The sequence below is a fragment of the Corvus hawaiiensis genome, chromosome 3 (genome assembly GCF_020740725.1).
Source record: "Corvus hawaiiensis isolate bCorHaw1 chromosome 3, bCorHaw1.pri.cur, whole genome shotgun sequence".
NCBI lineage: Eukaryota > Metazoa > Chordata > Aves > Passeriformes > Corvidae > Corvus > Corvus hawaiiensis.
Window position 1 is genome coordinate 56,033,017 of NC_063215.1, and position 24,550 is coordinate 56,057,566.

At 36.3% G+C, this 24,550-nt stretch overlaps 1 protein-coding gene across 4 annotated transcripts in view; it reads left to right on the forward strand.

Moving 5' to 3' along the window:
• LAMA2 (laminin subunit alpha 2) overlaps positions 1-24,550 on the forward strand; it is a 345,325-nt gene that overhangs the window by 79,709 nt on the left and 241,066 nt on the right. For all 4 annotated transcript variants that reach the window (XM_048296906.1, XM_048296908.1, XM_048296907.1 and 1 more), the window contains exons 2-4: positions 2,075-2,245; positions 6,288-6,400; positions 19,460-19,702. In XM_048296906.1, coding sequence (XP_048152863.1) covers positions 2,075-2,245; positions 6,288-6,400; positions 19,460-19,702 — 527 coding nt within the window. The remainder of the gene's footprint in view (positions 1-2,074; positions 2,246-6,287; positions 6,401-19,459; positions 19,703-24,550) is intronic.

Genomic DNA, 24,550 nt, shown 5'->3' on the forward strand with positions numbered 1-24,550 from the left:
AGGCTCTTTTGGTAGCTTTGCCTTAAGCTACTCTGCACATTAAAGAGGTGACCCAAGGGTGAAGTTATATTCTAATAAATGAGTTTCTTAAGTATTCTTCGTTTATTTGCCTATCTTACATTTAAAGTTTGTGTTAAAACTTAGAACAAGGTATGATTTGTGATAGACATAGAATAGGTAATATTTTTATAGCTGTGTGAATCTGGAGGCTTTTTGGTTGCTCTCTTACAGCTCGTTTTTGAAGGATTTATTCTCTTGATGCCATGTACTGCAATTCTTGGCATGTAGGATCATTCTGTCCTTTGTACAAGGTTCACTTTCGAGGGCTTAAAATACTTAGCTGCAAACCAAATGCCAGACTCTTTGTTAACAGTAAATGATTAGTGGCTTCTACACTATTAACTTTGTACAGCCTAAAAAGAGAATAATGAGGCTGTCAGTCAACATAGGAAGTTCCACAGCTATTAATTCGTCTACTCTGCTAATGCTTATACAGATTTTTACCATTTGGTCCCATCACAGAAGGCAGAAAATATCACTGAGTGCAGTGAATAAAAATACATGAACAACTGTATAGATTTTAAAGTGTCATGAAAATGAGCTTTAATCTATACAGAAGGAGCAATCTACATGATCAATGAAGTCTCAAGTATTGCTTGACTGTACAAATTGGACGGGCTAGTAACTAATTGGCTCTCTTGCTCAAGCAGTGTATTTACACATGGTTTCAAAGTGAGTGTGAGAGTCACTAACTCACAGTGTCAAAGGACAGCTGTACCATGACCAGCCACGCTTGGTAATTAAATGGCACGCAGGTTAATTGCAGAGACAAGCAGGAGACTGCTATTAAAGGACTGAAAGGAGTCAGTTGAAGAGTGTTGTCCATTTGTAGAGGACAAAAAGAAATGCCATTATAAAGGGAGTTTTATCAGAGTACAATAATGACCAATTCAGTTTTTATTAAAGCCTTATTTTAAGGTTATAATAGTATAATAGGGTTGGAAGTTGAATGAATTGCAAGAGTGAGTTTTGGGCCAGTTGAAATTGTCATAAAATGAATCCAAAAATGATCCCATGCATCCATACATCAGCCTTTTTTTTGTTTAGTTGGTTGGTTTAGGTTGGATTTTTTTGGTTTAACCTGTAGCCATGGCAAATTTGCTTTTGAAGGTGCAAAACTGATTGATTTAATGTGAGGGGCAGTAATATATGCATTCAACACAGTCTATCAGTTTGTCTCCATGGATCAATTTTATTACAGCTCAAAGGTTTTGATCAGTACTTAGTGGAAAGGAGAGTAACCCACCTTAATGAATGTTCTTCATATGGTTTATAATCTTTATAGCTTACTGCTACATATAACTTGGCTCAGCAGAGCACTCAGATGTGCTTAAATGCTGTGCTGAATGAGAATTATAATACATCACTCAGCATGTGCACCTGGAAAAATAACAATAGTACTACCATAAAAGATATGATGTCGTATATGTTATTTTCTTCTTGAGGAAAGGGAAACATGACATATGCTATTCATGTGTCTGGATGAATTACCCAGCTGCTCTGATGACAAAGGTGTCTGTGAGGTCCTAAGCAGAACAGTAATACAGTGTAAAGCAAGTGCTGCAGTCTGTGAAGGAAAAGCTTTTCCATGGAGATGTAAGCAGAAAAAGAATGATAAAGAGTTTTCATGGGTACTTTGTGTATGATGTCGCTGTGGCCAACTGGGTAGGAACACAAGGTTTGATTGTGAAAAATAAAATTTTATGATGCTTTGTATGTTTCTGTACTTTCTCCTTTGGTGTCCGGCTGTTGTTCATGATATAACCAGAAGGTACCAATTTGAATTTTGGAAGAATGGGGAGAAACCCATCAGTATATAATGGCTTTATTCTGATGTCTAAATTCTGGATGCACATCCAAAGTTTTTCTTTATTACTTCCATAGCTGTTGTAAATGAAAGCTTTTGTTTTAGTATTGTAACAGTTGTTACATTAATTCATGATTATTCTGCTAAATTCACCTTGGTTTTGCCTCTATTGCTTTTGTTTATGATTTTATTTTATTTTGTTTGCAGGACTGTTTCCTGCAGTGCTGAACCTGGCTAGTAATGCTCTCATCACAACCAATGCTACCTGTGGAGAAAAGGGGCGGGAAATGTACTGCAAACTCGTTGAACATGTACCTGGACAGCCTGAAAGGAACCCTCAGTGCCGCATTTGTGATCAAAGGAGCAGGCTCCAACATCGTATGTGTGCCATTTTCGTTTTGTTCCGAAGGGTGTAGATATCAGGGAGCAAAACAGTAGTTTACCAGCCCAATTCCTGTGAAATGTGTGTCTCTTTTTAAATCAGGTTAACCATCTCTTCCAAAGGTATTTCAAAATCTGTATCTGATATGGATACTCCTCCCACAGAACTTTCTGATTCAGGTACTGAAAAGCAGAGCACCTGAATTCAGATTTTTAAATATTAAGTATCTACAGCTGTTGCTGAATTATTTTGATATACACTAACTGTGAATAAAAAACAGATAACTGACTTTTACCTGCATACCTACATGTGGAATTTGAACATTTTGGCCAATCTAAGCAATATCTGAAATTCCAGTAAATTCAGTTCCACTGAGCCAGAAAAAATAAGATAAAGTAATGGAGCACTGCATGGTTTAATGCTTAGTTTTTCATATTAAAATTGATTTTTGCTAACACGGCTTTCTTAAAGATTACCTGGAAGCAAAATCAGTTTTCAAGTATGAATTTGTTATCATCTACTTCAGACATGGCTGTTTCTGGAAGTTGGGAAGATGAGAACTAAGAAGATTTTTTAGTCAAGTTGTACAAGTTTAATTTCGTGTAACCTTGCAGTGAAAGACATGAACAGTTTTAACATTATTAGATTTTCATGGGTATATTGGCACTGTAGATGGTAGAGAGTGTAGGGATACTTAAGACAGCTTTTAATGGAATAGGTAAAATGTTGGAAGAAGCACAGACACAGAAGCATGAAGACAATTTTTTTTTTCCAGTTGTGTCCCATAAAACTTAGATACATTTATACCTCATGACATTTAAGCATGTGCTTAAAACCACAGGACAAAAGGAAAAAAAAAGGATGACATTTAATCTGTCTGCTAGTTCTGGACAGGATGAGCTATCTGCGGCTGTAGCTTTCCAGACAGAAGCTTGTTTGGATGCTCCTTAGAAACTTCCTCCCATGGCCACACTTTCTTGTGTGGCTCACTCATTACATCACTCAAAACAAAGTGTTTTTCTAATAGCTAATCTGTGTCTCCTTGCAGAAATTCATGTTACCTATTTCCTGAGTTCAGTCAATACAAGAAATGGATTATTCTCTTTTTCTTAAAAAAAAAAAAAAAATTAATTAAGTGTTGATGGTATTGATCTATCTAGTTTCTACACTAAGCTGTCTCTTTTCTTTCCTTTTCCTCATAGGTTTTATCTTCTAGAACTCTAACTGCATGAGTTGCAGTTCTTTGGAATTCTCTTTAGAGGCTTTCATATTTATAAAAATTCACCTGAGCTCTTACTAGCTCTAAACAGAGATCCAGGTTTGCTTCAGAATAAGCATATGTTCCCATTCACATGTTTTACTTTGATATTTCTGCTTTCTAATGGTGAAACACCACTGAGAGGACAGTTAGTTGTCATTTGCAAACCTCAGATGCTTTCTTTTCCTGCTGAATTGCTCCTCGTCTTATATTTGCGAAGCTATTTATAATTGTCCCAGTGCAGACTACTTAATTTATATGAAGACAGTTACAACCAATTTTTTTTCCAGATTGTTTTCCAAGTTTCAATGTCTTTAACTGCAGAAAATGCCACCTTCTGAGGGAAGGTCATATGATTCTTTAGCAATAGATACATCCAATTACCTTATAGCAGTGTGTTTCACTCAGAGAAGAATTCAGTTTTTGGAAGCATTCTGACTGGCAGAGAGACTTTCCTATTTTATAGGTGGGAATTTAGAGACACATGCACATTACACAATTTTTTTTCCTATATGAAGTTTGCTTAATTCAAAAATCAAACCTAAACTGGAGATACTGCTTTGTCTATGATGCCAGACAATGTACACAAACATGTGTGTATCCAAAAAACCCATCAGAATGTTTTATATCTATGTTTCCCCTTGTTTCTACACTCTTCTGAACTTGCATCTGCCCAACTTCATAATATCTGGTCTTTTGTTGTCAATCATACCTCATTTTAAGGTCTTTAAATGTTCATTTGGCAAAGGGAAGTGCCTTGTTTAAACAGAGATGGCTTGTTAATAGGAGAACCATATAATATAACCAGACTTTAAAGGATCCCCCTGGAATGTGTCAGTCTGGAGTGCCTCCCCTTAATTACTGTAGTAGGAAATGAACACAAATTCCCTGGTTAATCACATGTGAGTCCAAATTAAAGTGCACAGTTTGATGGGCTCACTCTCTAAGTTCTCCCTCTTGCCATCCATCAGGGAGATTGGTCCTTGAACTGCATTGGCAATCCAGTCCTTTTTACAAATATTGTATTTTCCCCCCTTACCTTTTAAATAAGCAAAACATGCCAGCAATTAATCAATTTTCCAAGCAATTATGATTAAACTTTCATAATGGTGATTACAGTTAATTGTTGATTCATCTCCCAATCCTCCTTCTGATGATTTACCTTTATATCAATTTCATCTGAAGAGACTTAGATCAAAATTTCCAATTAGACAGCTTCTGTCACAATCACCAAGGAGCCCTGGATTTGATTTACAGCTGATTTTTGCTACCACTCAGTTAAAGCCAAAATTTGAGAAAATGATTGGAGCTGTGCTACTGACAGCATGTAAAGCATAGGGTGTGCTTTGCTTTTCTCTTCAACATAAAGCTACTAATAGCTTTATCAGTTGGAGTACCAGAATTCTAACTTGCAAATGTTGCTGCCCACTAATGCCATTGAATAATCTAATAATTAAATGAAATTTTTGGCATTTTCAATATTGAGGGTTTATGCCTTCACTCACTCCCACAAAGCACTTGAATTGTGTCTTTAAATATGTTCAGGCATTCTGACTTCCCTTCATGAGCTAGGACTCCTGTCCTCCACAGGTGGTTGATATATCAAAAAAACAGAGATATAAAGACTATCAGTCTGGCTGGTTGATTAAAGTAATAATTAAAATAATAAGTAAACTTATCAGTTCATAAATCAATTACTTACAATTCTAGGCCCAGAATACGAATCATATTCCAGTTTTATACCAAGAAAACCTGACAGTTTAGAAAGTCATCCTTAATAAGAGGGATAAGGTTTTCTCCTAATTCATGTTTTTGCAAACAGAACTTGCATAGAAGAAACTTACTGTATTTGGATTTTCTTTGGGTTGTTTTCCTCATAATGTACAGGCTTGCTGTAGACAAGTAGGGACTTCAAAATATAGATCCTTATACCTTTTAAAATTGTGGTTTTGTTATTCTCCATTTTGTACAGAGAGAAAGACAAATTGACCACAAAAAATAACCTGGAAATGTTGAGAGTGATTTTTCTCAGTCTAAATAACATTAAAGTACTAAGTAAGCAAACTTTGATAATGTAGAAGATCTTGAAATTAAGGAAAAATTCTATTCTGTAAATAAATTCATATCCCTCTTATTTAGGATTCATTTGGGATACTGCAGCAGAGTCCATATAGACATGAAAAATAATGCATCTTGGACTCTGATAAGGATTATAACCGAACAAACCTCCTTTATATACATGTATGTGAGTCAGAAAATTTTCCACTTGAGGGATATATCCTGTAATGATTTCTGAATCATTTCCTCTGTAATGATTTGTGAATTATTTCCTGAATTATTTCCATGTGTGCTTAGAAATGTCTTAGAAATTTAATCTCTTCTTTCCTTGCACACCCTATCTCAGGTTTCTGATTTGTTGTTTCTGTTGCAACATTCGATGACTTCGCAGTACTTGAAACTTTGGAAGAGTGTCGGAAGAGTTTGCTTGATTTAAATGCCCACATTTTCTGTAGCATCAGGAGAGCCTTCTGCAGTTAGATGTTCTGAATGATCTTCTTGTGATCCTAACCAAAGTTAAAGAATTAACATTAGATCAGTAGTCCAGTAATAATAAGCATGACTGATGCCCCTAGAGTACAAGAAAAATTAATTTATTCTTTTTTCTTTTAGAAGTCCTGCCTCATTAGTTCTGTAATTGTCTTAAAATCTATCTTACAGATCTAAAAATAATTAAATCTTGTAATAGTTTTGAAATTTATTTGTTTCTGCTGTTCTAACAGAACGACACCCGATAACAAATGCAATTGATGGCAAGAACAGTTGGTGGCAAAGCCCTAGTATCCAGAATGGAATTGAGTATCATTATGTGACCATTACATTGGACCTCCAACAGGTACACTTCTGGTTTTTTGTTTCTGGGCTTGCTTTCTTGCATGATAGATCACCTAGATTATCTTAAATTTTGCTCTGTGTTGCTTTCCTATATGAAGACATGCCCAGTTTCTCCTTAGTTTTCTGTTGTTTGTATGGATATGACTGACCTATTCATTGTAACATAATGTGCCAAATAATAAATTGTTATTTCATACATATTTTTATTAAGTCATGCAGTTGTAAGAACCTTTTATTTGTGAAGCTGAAGTACTTGGAGGACAGTGATTTTTATACCTGGAAGAGCCTTTGAATCCTGGATGTGCTGTTAGCATTCTGACTTTGGAGCCCTCATTGTTAATGGCAGAAACAATCCTACATCTGTGGTTTTGGCCTTATATATGCGAAAGTATTCAATGTGCATTTCTCTTTCAAACAGGAGAGCTAAAACTTCTTATAGAAATTTGAGAGTAGGATCCTGTGCAGTCAAGAGGTATGGGGGTTTTTTTAACATGTCTTTTAAATTTTCAGAGATACTAACTGGTTTGCTTTTACGGCAAGGAATTGTGCCTCTTGTTGGTTGTAGTCTGTTAATATGCAAGTAGCTCTTAGGCATTAGAACTAAATTCCCATCCTTATTTTTCATCACCCTAGTGATTTTAGTTGTGTGGTTGTTTAGGTCAGGTCTTCTAAACTAGGGCTGTACAACTTCTGTTTTTTCCCCTGCTATTTCATTATCTAGATTATCATAAGAAATGAACAGATTTGTGAAGTTCTGGAAGTTTTAAGTTTTCTTATGTGCTAAAAGCTAGCAACTAAAGGATCAGTGAGGATACTGGAGAAAAAGTATGGGTTGTTCTAATGTGTTTAAAAGGCCTCTGCATGTGCCAGCTGACAGCAGTCTGAGAATGCTGCACTGTGTGTGGTGTGGGTTTGAGGGGTTTTTGTTACTCTTTTTTTTAAATGAGACAAGGATCAAGTCTGACCCTGTTTCTTTCCCATGTTCTGTTACTAATTGTTCAAAGGAAACTTGGCAGTCCTTCTGCAGCTCTAAAGCTGATACCTTCTCTTAAGCCCATTCACTTCTTATTGGCTGGAATAGAAGCAGTGTTGAGGTTTCTGTGGATGTCAGAGAGGTGGGCTAAGACCCTGTGTCACTAATGCTATCTGGCACACCCTTTATGATCTGAGTAACCCATGTAGTTAGGAATGCATGCAATTTTACTCTCCACCGTACGTGAACAGAACAAGTATTGTTCCCCAAAACGTAGTAAAAGGTCTGCTGCGATTTGCATGGCTTTTAGACTGCTCAGTAAGCAGGAAGAGTTGTTTGGGTCTTGAGAAGTATTAGGAGTTTTTGTTTGCTTATCCAGGAATTTTGTAGTCAGAGCATTATAGACTATTAAAGTAACCGGCAGAATATGAAATTTCTCTTTCAGCTGTTGTTTTGTGTAGTAGTCACTATGAATGATGAAGGTCACCAGATATCTCTGCGACCTCACTTGAAAGAAATTCCATTCTTTACCTTTGCATTTTAGGAGATTCAGTAATTGCTATGTTTGTGTTGATGAATTCTTGCTTTAAGTATCAAAATGCATAACTTCCTTTTGTGAGATAGAAATAACAAATGGGAAATCCACAGGTAATGGACTGAAAATTGCAGGAATGCATTAGTTTTTATGTTATTACTGGTAATTATGATAGTACATGGAATGCTTTTAGCAGTCCTAATTTCATGAAAAAATCAGGAAAATGATTACAATTTACTCATTTATATAATGCTTGGCCTTTTGGGACAGAGACTGTTTTTCTTTACTTTGTTGTGCAGGGAAGCCTGCCATACATCATAAAAATGATGTATACTATTTAGCAATGGCTAATAAACTAGAAGAAGGAAAATATACTTAATATTTGTAATTATGTTTATACTTAAGTTTGTTAGAACAAACCAAAATATTATCAGTCCTGTTGGGAAAAATGTAGTATTTTTTCTTGTTTTCTCTCAACACTTGAGGTTTGCCTTAATACTTATAAAGAGCTTTTATCTATCATGGAGGCTAGGTTTCTAATTCACTGAAGTACACTTGAAATTTGTACCCCATCTATTAATAAAATATGAGTTGAAAACTGGAGCTATTTGGTTGTGAGCATCTTCGATAATTTCCTCTTAACCCTTCACTTTTCCCCACTTTTTAGCCATTATAACAATCCTCATCTATATCACCAAAAAATTTTGGAACTCCTTTCATACCTGTAAATGTGAGATTATTTTTTACAGTGCTTTTCATGCAGAAAGTGCATAGGAGGTCAAAAATATAGATTTATTTGGGAGTTTCTCGCACAAATTTAAATGGAGTATAGAGTGACAGGTTCAGCTGCCTTGGTAGGAGTTTGGAAGGGCGGTGGTTCACAGATGTGTGAGGTACCAAGAGAAGAGCTGTCTGCTGTTCTGCAGCTCTTAGTCCTGCTGGTTAGAGAGGGTCTGTCTCCTCTGCCTTAAGAGTGTTGGGCAGTTCGAGTGCAACAGAGGTAATTCAGGTCCAGTGAGTGCAACGTTTAGCAGGACTAAAAATAGGCCTTCTCTTCAAGAATTTCAGAGCACGGAGTTGGCAAAACAGAAGTGCTTAGACTTCCAGGGAGAACAGATTCCCTGTACTTGTGCTATTCCCAAATCCTCAGTTGGTCTAATTTCACAGTGATGTGGAAGATTGGTAGAGTATCTTTAAAGAAAATTGGCAAATTCACAGGAAGACCAGTTGGCAGTTTGAGGTGAAGTGGTCAGCCCATCTGTTTCTGATTTCTGCACACATCAGGACACTTTTATTAACAAATTCCCAGCTGCTCTAGGGAGCAAGGACATTGGCTATATCCTTGATACTGCTCAGATACTTGTGCCAGGAGCATATTTATGTGGATTTAGACTTTTTTGCTATGCACTTCATATTTTTTAAATGATGCTGGAATATTTTATGTGAACTGTAGATGTGTGTAACTCAGGTGGACCCAGAGTTAATGTTCTGACAGAAATTTCTGGAATTAATAACTATGTCTTAATTGCCTGAGACTGTGGAGGATCAGTTCAGTGTCCAGGTGATGCCTTCCAGGCGTACACATTTGAAGAAAAAGAAAGTAATGGACACTCCACAGAGCCTTGTAAGCTGCAAGAGCAAGAATAACTGATTAAGCTATGTAGCTATTTCTCTCTAAAACACTTGCACTTCATCAGTTCTAAGTTCCCTAACCTCTGATAGCATCCAGCTCTTCCACCTTATCTTTTCATTCTGTCCCCTACCCTTCTCCTGTAGGAAGGGAGGAAGGAGTTTAAAAGATTGTGTTCTGACTCTTTGTAGAAATCACTGCAGTCACCATCCCTTCCAAAGGCAGTCCAAAAACACCTGCTACAGGAATGATGTCATACAGCAAACTGGTGGCAGAGACCCATGAATTAACTAAGTCTGCATCCCTGTCTAATTAATTTTTTTTCTTAAAGACGAAGTAACCAGGCTTTTGAGTCTTGACCATTTCAAAGTTGTTGCATGATTTTTGGATTCTGGAACAATCTCCCTGTTGTCTGGTTTCAAATAACTGGTGGAACCCATTGTTTGGATGTTTGTCTATACAGTTGAATCCCACAATTAGGTCTAGTTCAACTAATCCTTTAAGGATTGACTGAAGGTAATCTTACAGCCATAATGAAACAGGAGGTAAATTGGATGATAAGCTATTGCACAACATTGCTTCTTTTAATACATAATTGTATTTTTTTATTTTAATTTATGACGGTTGACCAGACAGTGGTTAAGGAATCAGAATGTGTTGAGCAACAAAGCCATTTTAAATAGCCTTTACACATTAGCTGCATAGTCATACAGGGATATGCATATCACTAGGAGATACTTGGTTTTAATGTTGTATTTTCTCTTCTCTGGAATACCAAATACATTTTCCATCAGGGAAAAAAAAATACGCTAGATTTCTGTTGAATAAGTTCTGATATCAAATATCAGAAGAGCTAAAGGAATGAGGAGGAAGTTAACGATATTGTTTAGTCTTGGGATGTAAGAATCAGTTTAGTAAAATGAAATGCCACTTGGTCTTCATGTTTCAAATTTGTATATATGTGTAAATATTTTGTTTAGGTGTTCAATTAATATTTTCCTTCTCTCTTTTACCAATAATTATCGGCTTAAAATGTTTTCTAAACTGCTTTTATAAAGGTAAGGCTTAAAGCTTCTCTTCATCCCCAAACCAGAAAGTAGTTTAGCAGAAATTTAGTCCACACTTGGACTATTCTCCAACAGATGACAGTCAGTTTTGTCCATCTTCAAAAATGTTTGTCTACAGAGAAAAGAGTGAACAAACCCAAAGTCTGTTGAGACTATCACACTGCAATTCCCTGATTGCCGCTCCTCCCTGCACTGGTGAAAGGGAGATGTTTCTGTACTTCTTGTTCTGGCACTGGCACTTGTGTTGCCAGGCAGGAAACCAGATGTACCTTGATACTGAAAACTATATCTTGCCTTGTTTTTTGGGGTTCTGTTTCTGCCAGATCAATTTTCTGATTTGGCTTGCCTGTGTGAGGTTTTAATGCCAGCCTGGGGGAGGGGGCAGGAATGTACTTCTGGAGGCAGTGGGGAAATAGTTCCACCTCTCTCCGGAATAGCTGGCACTCTGTGTTCATTTCAACATTTTAAAACCTCAAAGTGAGCTACAGTCCAACCCTGCAACATAGCGCTGTCATCATCAATATTTGTTTTTACTATTTCTTGCACAAGAATCATTTGGTTTTGAAGTTATGTAAACATTTGAGAATTTAAAAAACGAATGATCTCAAAAAAAAAAAAAGTCGTTAAGTCCAGTTTTCTGGCTCAGCTACACCTAAGTGGTGAGGAACTGTTGAAGTGACAGCCCAAAAGAGATGCAACTAAAACATGAACATGACTGTTGAATCAATTAAAAAAAGAAAAAGAAATGAGATGTTCTGTTTTAATAAAGTCCACAGCCAGCTTTTAGACAAGTATGTTAGTTGTAATACTCAGTATTTTTTTATTTCTTTTTTTCATTATCTTCATAGGCTTGAATCTTAGCATTTCAGTGATTCTCTTAAGTTCTTTAGTTTTACAATTTGCTGGTAATGAACTAACTAACTAGATATGTATAGGATGAAAAAAAGTGTAATTTATCTTTCTGATATTCTTTTAAATGATTATTATTTACTTTTTAATTATTTTACATGATTAATTAGTATTTCATTTTTAAATCTTTTTAAAGCAAAACTATTGGACTTGAAGTTAACTTATAATGAAAGCATTTGAAAAACTCAGAAAAACAAGAAAGAAATTGCATATAAATATACCAGTAAGGATTTATAGCAAACATACCTAGAAAACAATTATTTGTTATCATGAAAAAAACAGAATGTTAGTAAATATTTTGACATTACAGTAAACATTTTTAAGAACTACTTGTTTTACATACTATTAGCAAATTTACTTTAGATTATGTAGCTTTCCACCTGGATTTCCATTTGTGGGAAAGAGAGAATATGTGCCCACTAGTAAGTAACAGATGTTACCCAGGGTTCCCTTCTTGTCTCAGAATAAAGTTTTCCCCATTGATATCACTCAGACAAAAGCCTAAGGAAAATCAAATGATATTTTTCCTCAGTTAAGGGTCAAGAGCGCATGTCTATGCCAGCCATAATTCCAGAAGAGGCTACTGCAGTAAGCTTCTAAGTGTTCTAACAAACCAATGTTAGTGAAGATGCTCAAGCTGCCTTTCCCACAGCATTAAAAAACAAGAAAGTTTTTCATGAGTGGTTAAATAGTACGTGAAGGGAGTAGTCTCCAATGCATTCTGAAATGCAGAGAAGCCATTATTGTACTGAAAGATGAGTTGTAATACCCACCATACGAAGTGCTGTAAGCTAGGTCGAGGGTTGTATTAAAAATAAATATCCACAGGATTATTTTTGCCCAAATTTTTTATGTTCCCCACTAAATCAGACCATAAATTTACTGCTTTGTGGTTAGTCAGAAAGACTTCTAAGTAAGCAAATCCTTTCAGCTTCAGTTCATAATACACGCTAACAATGATTTTGCACAGTGTTGAGAATTTATCGTTTTCTTTCTGTGGTTAGTTGCCTTATATTTTCTGTGGATGACTGTAATACATATACATACCACTTTTCTAGTTTTGACTTTAAGCAAGAGAGCTATTCACCTTTGAGTCCAGTGACACATACATTCTGACATGAATATGAGGTTGTCTTCTGATTTTGTACTGTTAGAAGTTTTGGTTCTAAAGAAAATTGTGGAGGCTGGGAGAACTGTGTTGTGACAAGAAAGGGTTTCATAGGATTCTCAGTCTTGAGCAGATTTTGTTATTGATATTGAAGAAATATGTTGTCTTTAAATAGTTTATGATTAATAAGAAGCTTACTTGAAAAAATGAGTTTTGCAGCTGATGATGGTTGTGAAATAGTGCTTCTGTTGTGATAGGCACATTAAAATGTATGGACTTGGTATGAGTATGTGAGAGCTGGTGAGAAGACACTGCATGGAAACAGCTTCACTCTGAGTACTCTCAATGCTACTGGACCCAGGCTGAGCATCAGTTCTTGGATCTAGAAAAAAAAAAGAAAAAAAGGAATTTTTTGTTTTATGTTTTAAGCACCAAAACAGAGGAACAACCATTTCTGTCCTCCCCTCTTGTCTAGGTTTTAAGAAGAAGGGTTTGAATATTGGCATTTTCATCAATTTCCCTTTTCTCAAAATAGTCTTTATTCATTGAAAGAAGTGATTAGCTTTAGGAAATAAATTGCCTTTTGCTATTATTTGAAAGTACTGTGCAAAGACATTATTAACTTCAGTCTTCAGTTCTGGTATAGACCAGGCTAATGATGAGCAGCAAAAATAGTCAATAGAAAGCAGCTATTCTTTTTGAGGCCTTCACAAACAGCTGAACAGTTAATAATGGAGAAAACCAACAGAGAAAATTATGAAGAAAAAAGTTGACATTGACAGAAACTTTACAGGTTCTGACTCCTTCCATTTGGCTTAATGTGTCTCAGATATTCAACAGCTGGACAACTTGAGTACTTTACAGTTTGACATTGTATAAAGTGCACTCTTTTAGTAGACTTTCCTTTTTTTTTTTTTTTTTTACTGACATCTTTACTTATAACATGAGCAAAAATTGAGAAGTATTAGTATAATGTATTTTTTGTCATGGAGAAGAAAGTGTTCTTAGAAGAACATGCACCTCTCCAGCAGTTACAGACAGGGAAGGGAGAAAGCTGAGCTTATTCTAAGTTCAGATATTTCTATAGTTTTTTTAAAACGCATGTTCTGCATTAACTGAATGGGACTGAGCATTGAACAAAAGCGAAGTTTTGCCTAATTAGAAAAGATGAATTTCTAACTGAAATGGTTTGGTTTGGAGACATCCACCTTAGAGCTTTTCAAGGTTTGCTATGATAAAATCTTTCTCAGTTTTTCCCATGAAGTGCTGTGGACATCTTAATTTACATGACATTTCTAGCTGCAACTTTTTGTAGTTGCAATTTTTCTGGACAGATGATGCCCTGCTAGAATTGCTTGCAACACTAGGAAAAAAAAAAATCTATGTTGGAATCAAGTGTGTGTTTCTTTCAGCCCAAATTCCCCATCTGGTAGCAGCATTTCAGTTGGAAGTAGCTCAGATGAACAGGAGCAACATTGTCATTAAAGGCAAACTGCAGCATGGTGGGGAGGTGTTCAGCTTTCTAAGCTGATATTAGTGGAATCCTGCTAAGCACATTTTTTTTTCCACCCATGCCAACATTTTCAATTACAGAATTTCTAACTGTGAGCAGAATATTTGAAACCATGGCCACCGTCTCTCAGGACAGTGATAGAAAAAATACATGCTAGATGACCATTGAGGAATCTGGAAAGCCATGCCATTTCTAAATAAGACTTTCTCTCTGTCTGAGTTGGATGTGAGACTAAAATGAGAAGATTAGTTGTTCTTAAATAGCCAATTGTATAAAAATTCTTGCATCAAAACTGTCTACTCTTTCATACATAATAGGCACAAACACTAATCCATAACAGTATCTGTGCATTGAAATATTACTGACCTCATAAATTGGCCTCTGAGAACACAAGGAGCTGTTTCTCAAAACTCATACAATCTCTGCTTCAATTCATGAGTAGTTGCATTTGGTCTGTTTCATGTCTTAAACCTTTAGGAGAGGCTAATCCAAAATGAAAAACAGTGCAAATGTATTCAAGGTGCATGATGTCCTGCATATATAACAGTTGTTTTCATATGTGAGTATCAAGATAGAATTTAATGATTGAGGAACACATTTGCATTGAGAATCTGTTTATATCTGTGATTTCTGATTCTTGGTCACCTGTGGTATTAGAAGTTCAGGCTCCTATGTCTGAACTTCACATTCGGACTGGTATTTAGATCTCTTCTCCTTACTGAGTGTGAAGTTAACCCTTATTCACACATAACCACTAAAAAGAGAGAGCACACCTAAAGAAGATACTTAGAAACAGGATTTAGTGAGAAAATAGGATAGACTTCAGCAACTGAGGTCAGGACTAACATGCTGATCAGCCAGCTAGTTGTAGTCAACTGGTTCCTTTCATCTCCTTTTCCCTCTATCTTACTTGTCCCTTCCTGAGCCACCTTGATCCCTCCTTTTCTCTATCTATATTCCTTCCCCTAAATGTTTCATTATAAGTCTCATCCATTTATACAATCCCCTTAACACATCCTATAATGAATTCTGCATAGACTTTCCCCTGCTTCTCTTAATGAGGGAGGACCCCCCTGTAACCAATAACCCCCTTTAGCCTCAGGGTGTTCTGAGATAGCCTCGACTCATCTGCGTCACACTGGCACAAGGGTTGTCTGCAGTGCTTTTTCTACTCCTAACAGCACTTTTAAATAACTGCTTAGATAAATCTGTGTCATGGTAAAAGTCATATGGTGTGACAGAATTTATGCCAGCCTGTAAGGAAACAAGTCCTTGACTAAGTTCTGCGCTCTTCTTGATGAAAGAATACCATGTTTACTTAGCCACTGAACTGCAGTAATAATCAGCAATGTAATATAAATACAGTAAATACGTAGATACAGAGCTTACACCAGATCGTTGATGGAAGCCTCCATCAGAGCTAATAAATTTTTCTGTTGAGAAAATGAAATTAAAATACTTCTGTAGAATTGTGTAGTACCATTTTTTTTCTCTGCTGATATTCTGATTTACATGAGCGCTTTCTGAACGAAGGATTTATTTTTTAAATAGAAGCACAAGTGGGAGTTGGACACAATGAGATTTCCTGCTTAAGTAGCTAACCCTATGTAGATTAATGATTCACTTCTGCTCTATCTGAATAATATTAGTGTAGCAAATTATCCTGTATAGTAGGATGCACTTTTCTTTGTCTTATGAGGCATTCACAAGAAGGTAGAGTGCTGTAACTTACGGAAGTGTTCCTACCATATGTGCTTCATAGTTCTCTCTGCTGAGACAATTACCAGTGAAAATGAGACCCAAGACTCATTTTGTTTCCCATCTTGAGGATTATGTTGCCTATAATTTGGGAAAGGTTTAAAGGACTATTTAGATTGTTTCCCTCCCACTCCCATAATTATACTGCTATGGTCACATGAGCAGAACAACTAGAAAAAAGCACCAACTGTGCTTTGGCAGCTGTCTTAATGGTCTTTTGCATGTTACCAGGCAGCTTGGTATTGCTCCATTTTCACATTTGTATGAGCAAACTTGTGTCTCTAGGTTACATTCTGTTGAACTTGTACAAATCCAGATGTGCTCTAAGATCGTGCAGTTACTCTATCAATTGACATGTGTTGGTTTATTGATGCTATCTGAAATGTGAACCAGGCATGCTCCATCCCTGTGGGAGTAGAAGCTCAGTGTTACAATGTACTGGGAAGGTTGGCTTCAGAATACTGAACCATGTAACTTTTTTTGATTGTGGAAACAAATGCAGCAAAACTCAGTGATACATCAGACTTTATTAGTTTTCTCATGCCACTAAGTGCTTGCTGGTTTTGTATTTGCTAATCAGCTCCACAATAAAAGAAGAGTTTCTCTTTTATCTGGAGAAGGATAGTTTTCCAGCTGACTGGGCCAACGTTGCTTCCATTACACTGATTTGTTTTGAGAATAATCATACAGCTGCCATTAATTTTAGACTGTTTGTTGTCATTGCCAGCTTGCTGAGAAAGCACAGTAAAACATGGCATGCTCCATGTTTGCTGTCTGCCTCGTAGAACTGTGGTGAGCTGGTAGTGCCTGGTGTAGCTGACTGAGCTGGGGCAACTGTCTTCTCGATTCATGCTAAAGCTCTCCATGTCCAGCTTTTTCCCAAAGGAAAGGTATTTTTAAGAAGCATAGATTAGCATCCTGTACTGTCTTCAGCCTAGCCTTAGAAAGATCAGGAGTAATATCAACCAGGCCATGTTTTTTGATGTGTGATGGTCTTGATGCATCTTCCTTTGTCTGCAGCTAGCATTAACTACCAATATTTAAAAATACGGGTCCTTAGTTCCAGCTCTGTTTCTCTATCCAGGAAATAATTCTGTTAGTGGGTTGCAGGTAGCTCAGTGCTGTTGTAGAGGGAACTCTCAGAGGCTGGAACAGTAGTAGTCTGGATCAGGTTGGAAACCGTAGCTGAATAGTAGTTAAAACCAGCTCTTCATGTGTATTCTTTTATTTACATTAAGAAGCTTTTTTCTTGTCAGATTTAGATTAAGAGAAGTTATATCCACTCCATTGTGATGTGCAATATGCTGTTTACTCTCCACTGCCTTTTTTTTTCTTCTTTTATGTTGCAGTTTCATTTACAGAGCATGCTAAAAATAATGAAAGCCAAAGGTATATAATAAATTGCAGTCAAGCAGTTCACTGTCTGAAGGCAAGAAACAAGACTTCAAACAAATCCTCAGCAAAATGTGCAGGAAATGTTATTGGAAGAGGGTTTCAGTTTGAAAAGTCACTGTAGAAAGTTTCACTCTCCCACACAGCCTAGTGTTTCAAAGTAAGCAAACAGAAAGAGGCTTCCTGTTGATTACACCTCTTGGCCCCACAGAGCCAATGCATCCAAAATGCTTGCAGAGTTAATGTTTTTTTAGCAGTATTTAATAATGAATCTTTCATGAAGTTTTTCAAATTGTAGGACTTCCAAAAAGGAACCTATGATTGTGAATTTATTGTTAGATGTATCCTAAACCACAGATCTTCCACAATAGAAGTCCTAGCAACGTGTTTAACCTCAGCTGTTACCCATTCAACATATAAGGAACAGTCTTAATATGAGAACTTGAGGTAAATTGCTTATGTAAAATTTTTTAAAAAGTATTTATAAGTACTCTGGAATGAAATCTCTCTTCTGTGTTTCTTACATTTCAAAGAGCTTAACTGGGGGGGAAAAGGTTTGGAGAGGTTTGTTAATGTTTGTTTGTCTCTCTTTATTGTAAAGAGTATTAGTAATGTGGCATGTGACACTGATCCAGGATAGTTAAAACTGTAAGTGTTTGTGGCCACGGTGGAATATAGCTGTAAATGAGTTTGAGAGAGGAACTGGGATTTGTGAAAGGGGACAAATGATTGTATGATTCCTGTTGAAACAATGGAATGAAACACAGGTTTTTCATTCTCTGGAGTGTTTATTTTATAATATTGAAGAAAAATACAGAGATAATCCTGCATGAATGTACAATTACAGACATGCTCTTCAGGTTGAAACAAATACAGCCTCACCCCCTTCCTAATCCACTGAAGAACTTCGGCTGATAGTGATTTATTTTCCTGACTGAAGCAATTGTGAATCTTACCACATCTTCAGCATCTGCACAGAAGGCAGGAATGATAATTGGAGATAAACATTTTCTTTGTCTCCATCATCAAGTGTTTGGGAATACTTGCAGTACTCCAGCACTTAACACATTTTCTATTTTACAGTGATACTGGTGGGCAATAAAAACCAAATATTTTCACTGTTTCTTTCATTGTTTACTCTTGAGTATTCTTTCAGTAGCTTTACTGATTGTCTAAGCATTCACAAGAAATTTTGTGTGGACTAAGTCTGAATCTTGCAGCTTCTTTACAGTGACTATCCCGTATAGAAAGCATTAAGTATTAAATCAACACTGCCATGATATCCTCTGGCATCCTCATGTGCAGACTCACAGCACTGCGTCTGAAAAATATTAACTTGATATATGTTCTGCTTTTATAATGGAAATAGCTCCTTTGATTTCCTTGGCTTCTGTTCTACCTGTGTAGCATATAGCTGTTGGTAGGTTAAAAACCAAACCAAATCAGCCCTGCATCACTAATGTGTGTCATTCTGCAATGGCAAATGTATTTGTGGTTTGCATTCTAGCAAGCGTGTACACAGAAGTAAACCTTGATAAATCAATTGAATGGGCAGGTAAAATGGACTATAATGAGCATTGATTATATGCTTGCATTCTGTTTGTAGTGATATTTGATGTGTCTCTGTCCTATAAAGCTTATTCATGGTCACAGTGCTGAGTTGTGTGATTGAAACAAGAATGTTTTATAGAATGATTTCAGCGTGATGTGATTACCTTTCAATAGCTTAAAACCATGTTTTTCTTTAACAGAGATGGAGCTGTAAGAGTTTGGCAAGTCTTAAACATTGTGGAAAGCGTATGTCTATAAATACACATAAAGAAAAAATCCCACTCCTACAAATTGAAAATACTTGAAAACAAACTTTGCAAACATTTGGCTGAAATGGCAGCTTAGCAATTACCTACTAAGCTATGTGCAAGTGCTTTGTAATTCTATTTTCAAAGTCTCTATTGGTCTAATGCAACTAATTTTTTTTTCAGAAATGTTAATGGAGAATTTGTTTCTGTAGTTTTAGAGTTTCAGTGTAATCCGAGGCCATATTGCATTTCTAGAGGAAAAAAGCCAGTCAAGCATTATCATATATACTGTTCTTATTTTGGTAGCTATGAAGAAATTGGAATGAATTTGTAATTGTGTATTTACATGTATTTTAACAATTCTTCTATTTTTCAGATTTTCCAGATTGCATATGTTATTGTGAAAGCAGCTAACTCCCCTCGTCCTGGGAACTGGATATTAGAGCGTTCTCTGGATGGTGTGGACTATCAGCCATGGCAGTACTATGCTATCACAGACAGCGAGTGCCTGACACGCTACAACATTCATCCCCGGCCTGGAACCCCATCCTACATAAAAGATGATGAAGTCATATGCACTTCTTATTATTCCAAAATCCATCCTCTGGAAAACGGAGAGGTAAGATCAGATGGTGTTCCATATGTAACCTGGCAGAAAAAACCCCCTTTGGTTAATTGGCAAATCTGCTTTCAGTAGACACAGTGTTTTGGTACAATTGAAAAATGGGGAGAGAATTTATTTGCAAATTTTAAAAGCTCATCTTACATGGTCCTGTATAAATGCATACAAGGTTCATTCTATTAAGAATATTCTACCAAGTAAACCAAGAGATAAAAGAGTTTATTAGGTAGGCTCTAGTACTTTCAGACAACTTTACATGCTTGAAATATGTTCCCATGTCACTTGTGAACAAAGGTGAGAACACTTGGAAAAATCACGGACCCAGTGAAATCATTAAAACACTTTTCTTTTAGATGCATTTTCAGTCCCTGTATATTAGCCATGATGTCAAATAGTAATGATTTTAGTCAGAATTTAATTTATTGCCTTAAGAGCTGATTCTCTGCCCCTGTTTATGCCTATTCCTTCTTCTTTCAGAGGCCTCTACTATTTTAGCCCAAGTCCAGGCACATAAGTCATGGACCAGTCAGCATTTGTTCTAACTGAGGGTGTGGAAAAGTTGTTGTGGACTTGAAAATGAGAATCTGTGGTTGAAAGAGCAAGGTCAATGTAACACCTGTAGCTGAAAATGCAGCATTTTCAGTCGCTTAAAATGATGAGAGGGAAAGCTATGTGTACCACATTGCAACTGCATATTTTTTTTCACAAATTTTTTCCAACACTTGCTCTGCAAATGAAATTTTGGCCTCAATATTTTCCTTCTGTTATTTTTTTTCTGTTCTGCTTTTTAATGGTTTATTTCCATACAAAGAGGTTCAAGATTACTTTCTTCTGTTCCCCTACATGCGAAGCAATGTTCACCTGCAAAATTGTTAATACAGCTATTTTTGAGTCCTGGATATAAATATGTACAGTTTGTTTATGTTCACAGAAAATTTCCAATGCCAGTTGCAAAAATTGAAAAATTCAGCTTCCAGTGAAAGTATCCTCTTGATACACTTCAAAAAGACATAAGCTTGAATCTAAGAGAGTCTCAGATTATCAAGAGTTATCAGATGGGAAATAATTTTCAGTTCTAGGAAAAATAATTGCAAATATTTTGTGTTTGTAGTTGTATCATTAGTGCTTGTATCATTTACATTGGTATTTGTTCTTGTAAAATCTAGCAGGCGCAGATAAAGTGATATTAAAAGAAACAGTGCATATCCATGTGCTATATTTTTAACTGGTTTCAACTGGGTGCTTTTTGAGGGGTGAACAGAACATGAGTTAGCAATTTGTCTCTTGAAAAGAAATTTTATACAGTTTCTTTGGGAGAACATATCTGCATTGAAAATACCACGCAAAAGTCATTATTCCAATAATTAATTTAATTTACATTGTTCCATTTATTTGGTTATCCAGTTCTCTCACAGACAGATATTGATTCCAGTAGTCTGCTGTCCTTTTGGTTAAACCAGTGAGTCTCTATGTTCTTTATTGACTGAGTTAAGCAGCAAAGAAATTTGTTCCGCATGCTGCTATATATGCTATATATGACTGAAACATTGGCTTAAAGCCTACTGAATTGAGTGGAACTTCTGATCTTAAGTATGCAATTAATAATTTTTAACTGGGCCTGATGTGCCATCATTGATGCTCTATCCTTAACCTAATAAATGACCAGCAACTGATATGTGGTTTCTTTGAACACAAAGATGACTTTGAAGGGAGGAATGCATCTGTTCCATTCCACTTGGCAAAGGGGGGGAGTTGTTAGGTACAGGCATAGTCTGTGAAAGGCATGATAAACCATAAGGTAATCTTACCTCCCACAGGTAGTTATTAATCTGAGATGTGGCTGTAATAGAGAGAGAACAGCTTGAAATTAAAAGCCTTAAGATTAACTTTTATAGTGGTTGGAAGGGTATCATTCCACATGAACTAATTATCTTACATTTTTAACAATACTCTTTTCATAAGTAAACCACTAGTTTCAGCTGTCTGAGTAGCTAAAGGCTGCATTATGAAATATGTAGCATTTACAGAGAATTAACCCAGGTTAGTTCATTTTCATATTTCATCCAACATGTAACATAAAAAATAATATTTCTACCAATATCATATTTACTTGCAGTTGTGTTGCTGGTGGTATTTGGCTCCTGGTCTTCCAGTGGAACTACATCTGCATATAATTTATCTTTGTTCCACGATAGCAGTTTTGCCCTGTGAATCAGATATTGCAGCCATCTTGTAAGACTGAAGGAGTTATGAAATGTAAATAAAATGCCTTTGCTTCAAACCCGATGAATTGCTTAGGCACACCGTTCTGTGTACACCCAGGAAACCTGATGAAGTGCACAAGGAACATGGTTGGCAAGCCAGTGCCAATGTCAAATGTACATCCACAGTACTCCCTGAAGTTAAAACCTGTCATCTTAGAAAAAACAGATTATGTTCTCTTCATGTATACTTTCAATGAACATTTTAGTCAATGACTTGATTCCAGAAATATGTCTTGCTTGACATATTTCCAGAAATGCTCATTCTAAGCCAAATATTTTTTGTCATTTAACTATTCCTATTTGCACCAGTAATATTATCTTGGCCAGTCACAGAAGTAGAACCAACAACAGCTAGAACAACAAAACCAACAACAAATAAACAACTCTCCCCTTGCAATTTATCTTCAGATCTGTGTAAGTAGCAAAAGTTTAAGTTTGTGCAGTCAAATGGGAGCAAGTAATCTGTAGACCAGGAATTATTTGCAAAACGTAATTTTATTGAGTATCATCATGAATTAAAGGAAAATTGCATAGTGACATCTTCTGAATGAACAAAAGTGAGAAACTCTCAACGAAGTTTCTCTAAAAGTGAAGACTTGAATGCAGAAAGATTCCTAGCATTCTGGTTTCCATACTAAGATCAGTGATAGCTAGAAAAACAGTGTGTCTCAATATCATACTGGCTAAGGAAGACTTCTAGCATAGCTGTTTCACAGAATCATGGAATGGGTGAGAATGGAAGGGACCACAGTGGATCATCTGGTCCAAACTCCTTGCTTAAGCAGGGTCATCCCAGAGCGCATGGCACAGGATTGTGACCAGAGAGGTTTTGAATATGTCCAGTGGGGGAGACTCCGCAACCTCTCCAGGCAATTTGTTCCAGTGCACAGTCACTGCACAGTAAAGAAATTCTTCCTCATGTTTAGGTAGAATCTCCTGTGCATCAGTTTCTGCCTGTTGTCTCTGAGAAGAGCCTGCTTCATTCTCTTGGCACCTCCCCTTCAGATACTTACATACATCAATGAGGACCCCTCTCAGTCATTTCTTCTTGAGGCTGAACAGGCCCAGCTCCTTCAGCCTATCCTTATAAGAGAAATGCTTCCGTCCCCAAATATAAATGCTAAAGCTTCCCAAAACAGTATTTCAAAACAAAAACGAATGTTCCTCTGTCTCAGTATCCCCATGCCAGAAAAATAAGGGAAAGAGATTAGTTCACTTAATGAGTTACTCATTACCTTTTACTGAACTGATGTTTCTTGCTTTAATAGTAATGTTAGATTTTTTTTTACACTGATAAGACCTGTTTATGTAAGGATTAATAGGTGGTGGGATGAGTCTGGTATTTTCAGGTGAGTAAGAAAGCTAATTTCATTTTCTTCTTTACTTAAACACTGTATACAAATGGCATTTCTTTGTTTCTTTGTTTCCTCAGATGATCATTAGTTTGAGAACTAAAAGTTAGGGGGTTACCATAGTGATTTTTGCTTCATTTCCCTGAGCCTCTAATGTTTACATCCAGTTTGTACCTTTTTTATTGAAATATTTTTTTTTCTGCTAGACTGCAATTTGTTTCACAGCCTCTTTACCTTGATGACTAGGTGAATGTAAGGCTCTGAACATTAGCTTTCAATGTTGTAATTTTATCTTCTGTGAGATGCTGAAAGATTTTTCTTAGCAAATGCTTGTTTGAATTAGCACATGCAGTATTTGTATTTTGATACATGGGAATTTTTCCTCTTGCTTGCAGTTGTTTCAAAGCTGGACCGTCTGAAAACTTCAGGTGCAACAGATGATCTCTATAACATGTTAAGAAAATGTGTATCTTTTCATAGAAAAGGGACACATAGTTTTGTAGGAAGTAAAATTGGAGGTTACACTTGGAAAAAGCTTTCTTCAAACATTCGTGGATTTAGAGTGTTTTGTATAGGCTAGGAGAAAATAAATATTTAGGTTAAAAAGAAATTGTTTTGTTTTTTCTTCAGTATCAAGTGATTCTTTGTGCAAGCAGATGTTGAAAGTCACATGCAATGAAGACAGTGGAAGAAAAGCTTAATTAATCTGATAGGAAAGCACTTCCTTTTACTAAGAAGGCAAAAAGAACCTCCCCCCGATATTCTGGGAAACATTGAGTTTCTCTAAAATGAGGCTTTCTGAAAGTTTAAAAATGGGAATGAAGGTGGTGAATTTAATTCCCACCTTTTAAAAGCTTACTTGGAATACCCAGTTGACTCCCTGGTCTTTCATCATATAGAGGTGTTCTGTCAAAGTTGGTTTAAAAAAAGTAATAAAAAATAGTTATTGCTAGTGATGTGGAAGGTATGTAAACTTTCAAGAAAAAGAAATCCTTCTCTGTGGGCAGAATCTGTTGTCAGAAGATGCTGTCTCAAAGGATATTTCTGCAGCTGGTTAGAGTTTGGTTTATACAGTGACAGTGAAAAGGTGAAATGTCAGGATTCCTTGTATTCCTAATATTTCCTTGTACTGAGTAAGAGAAATAATCTCTGATCATTCTGTGTGAGATGCCTTTCATATATTATTTTCAGTTGCTGAGAATGCTCTACCTTGACATTTAAATATAAAA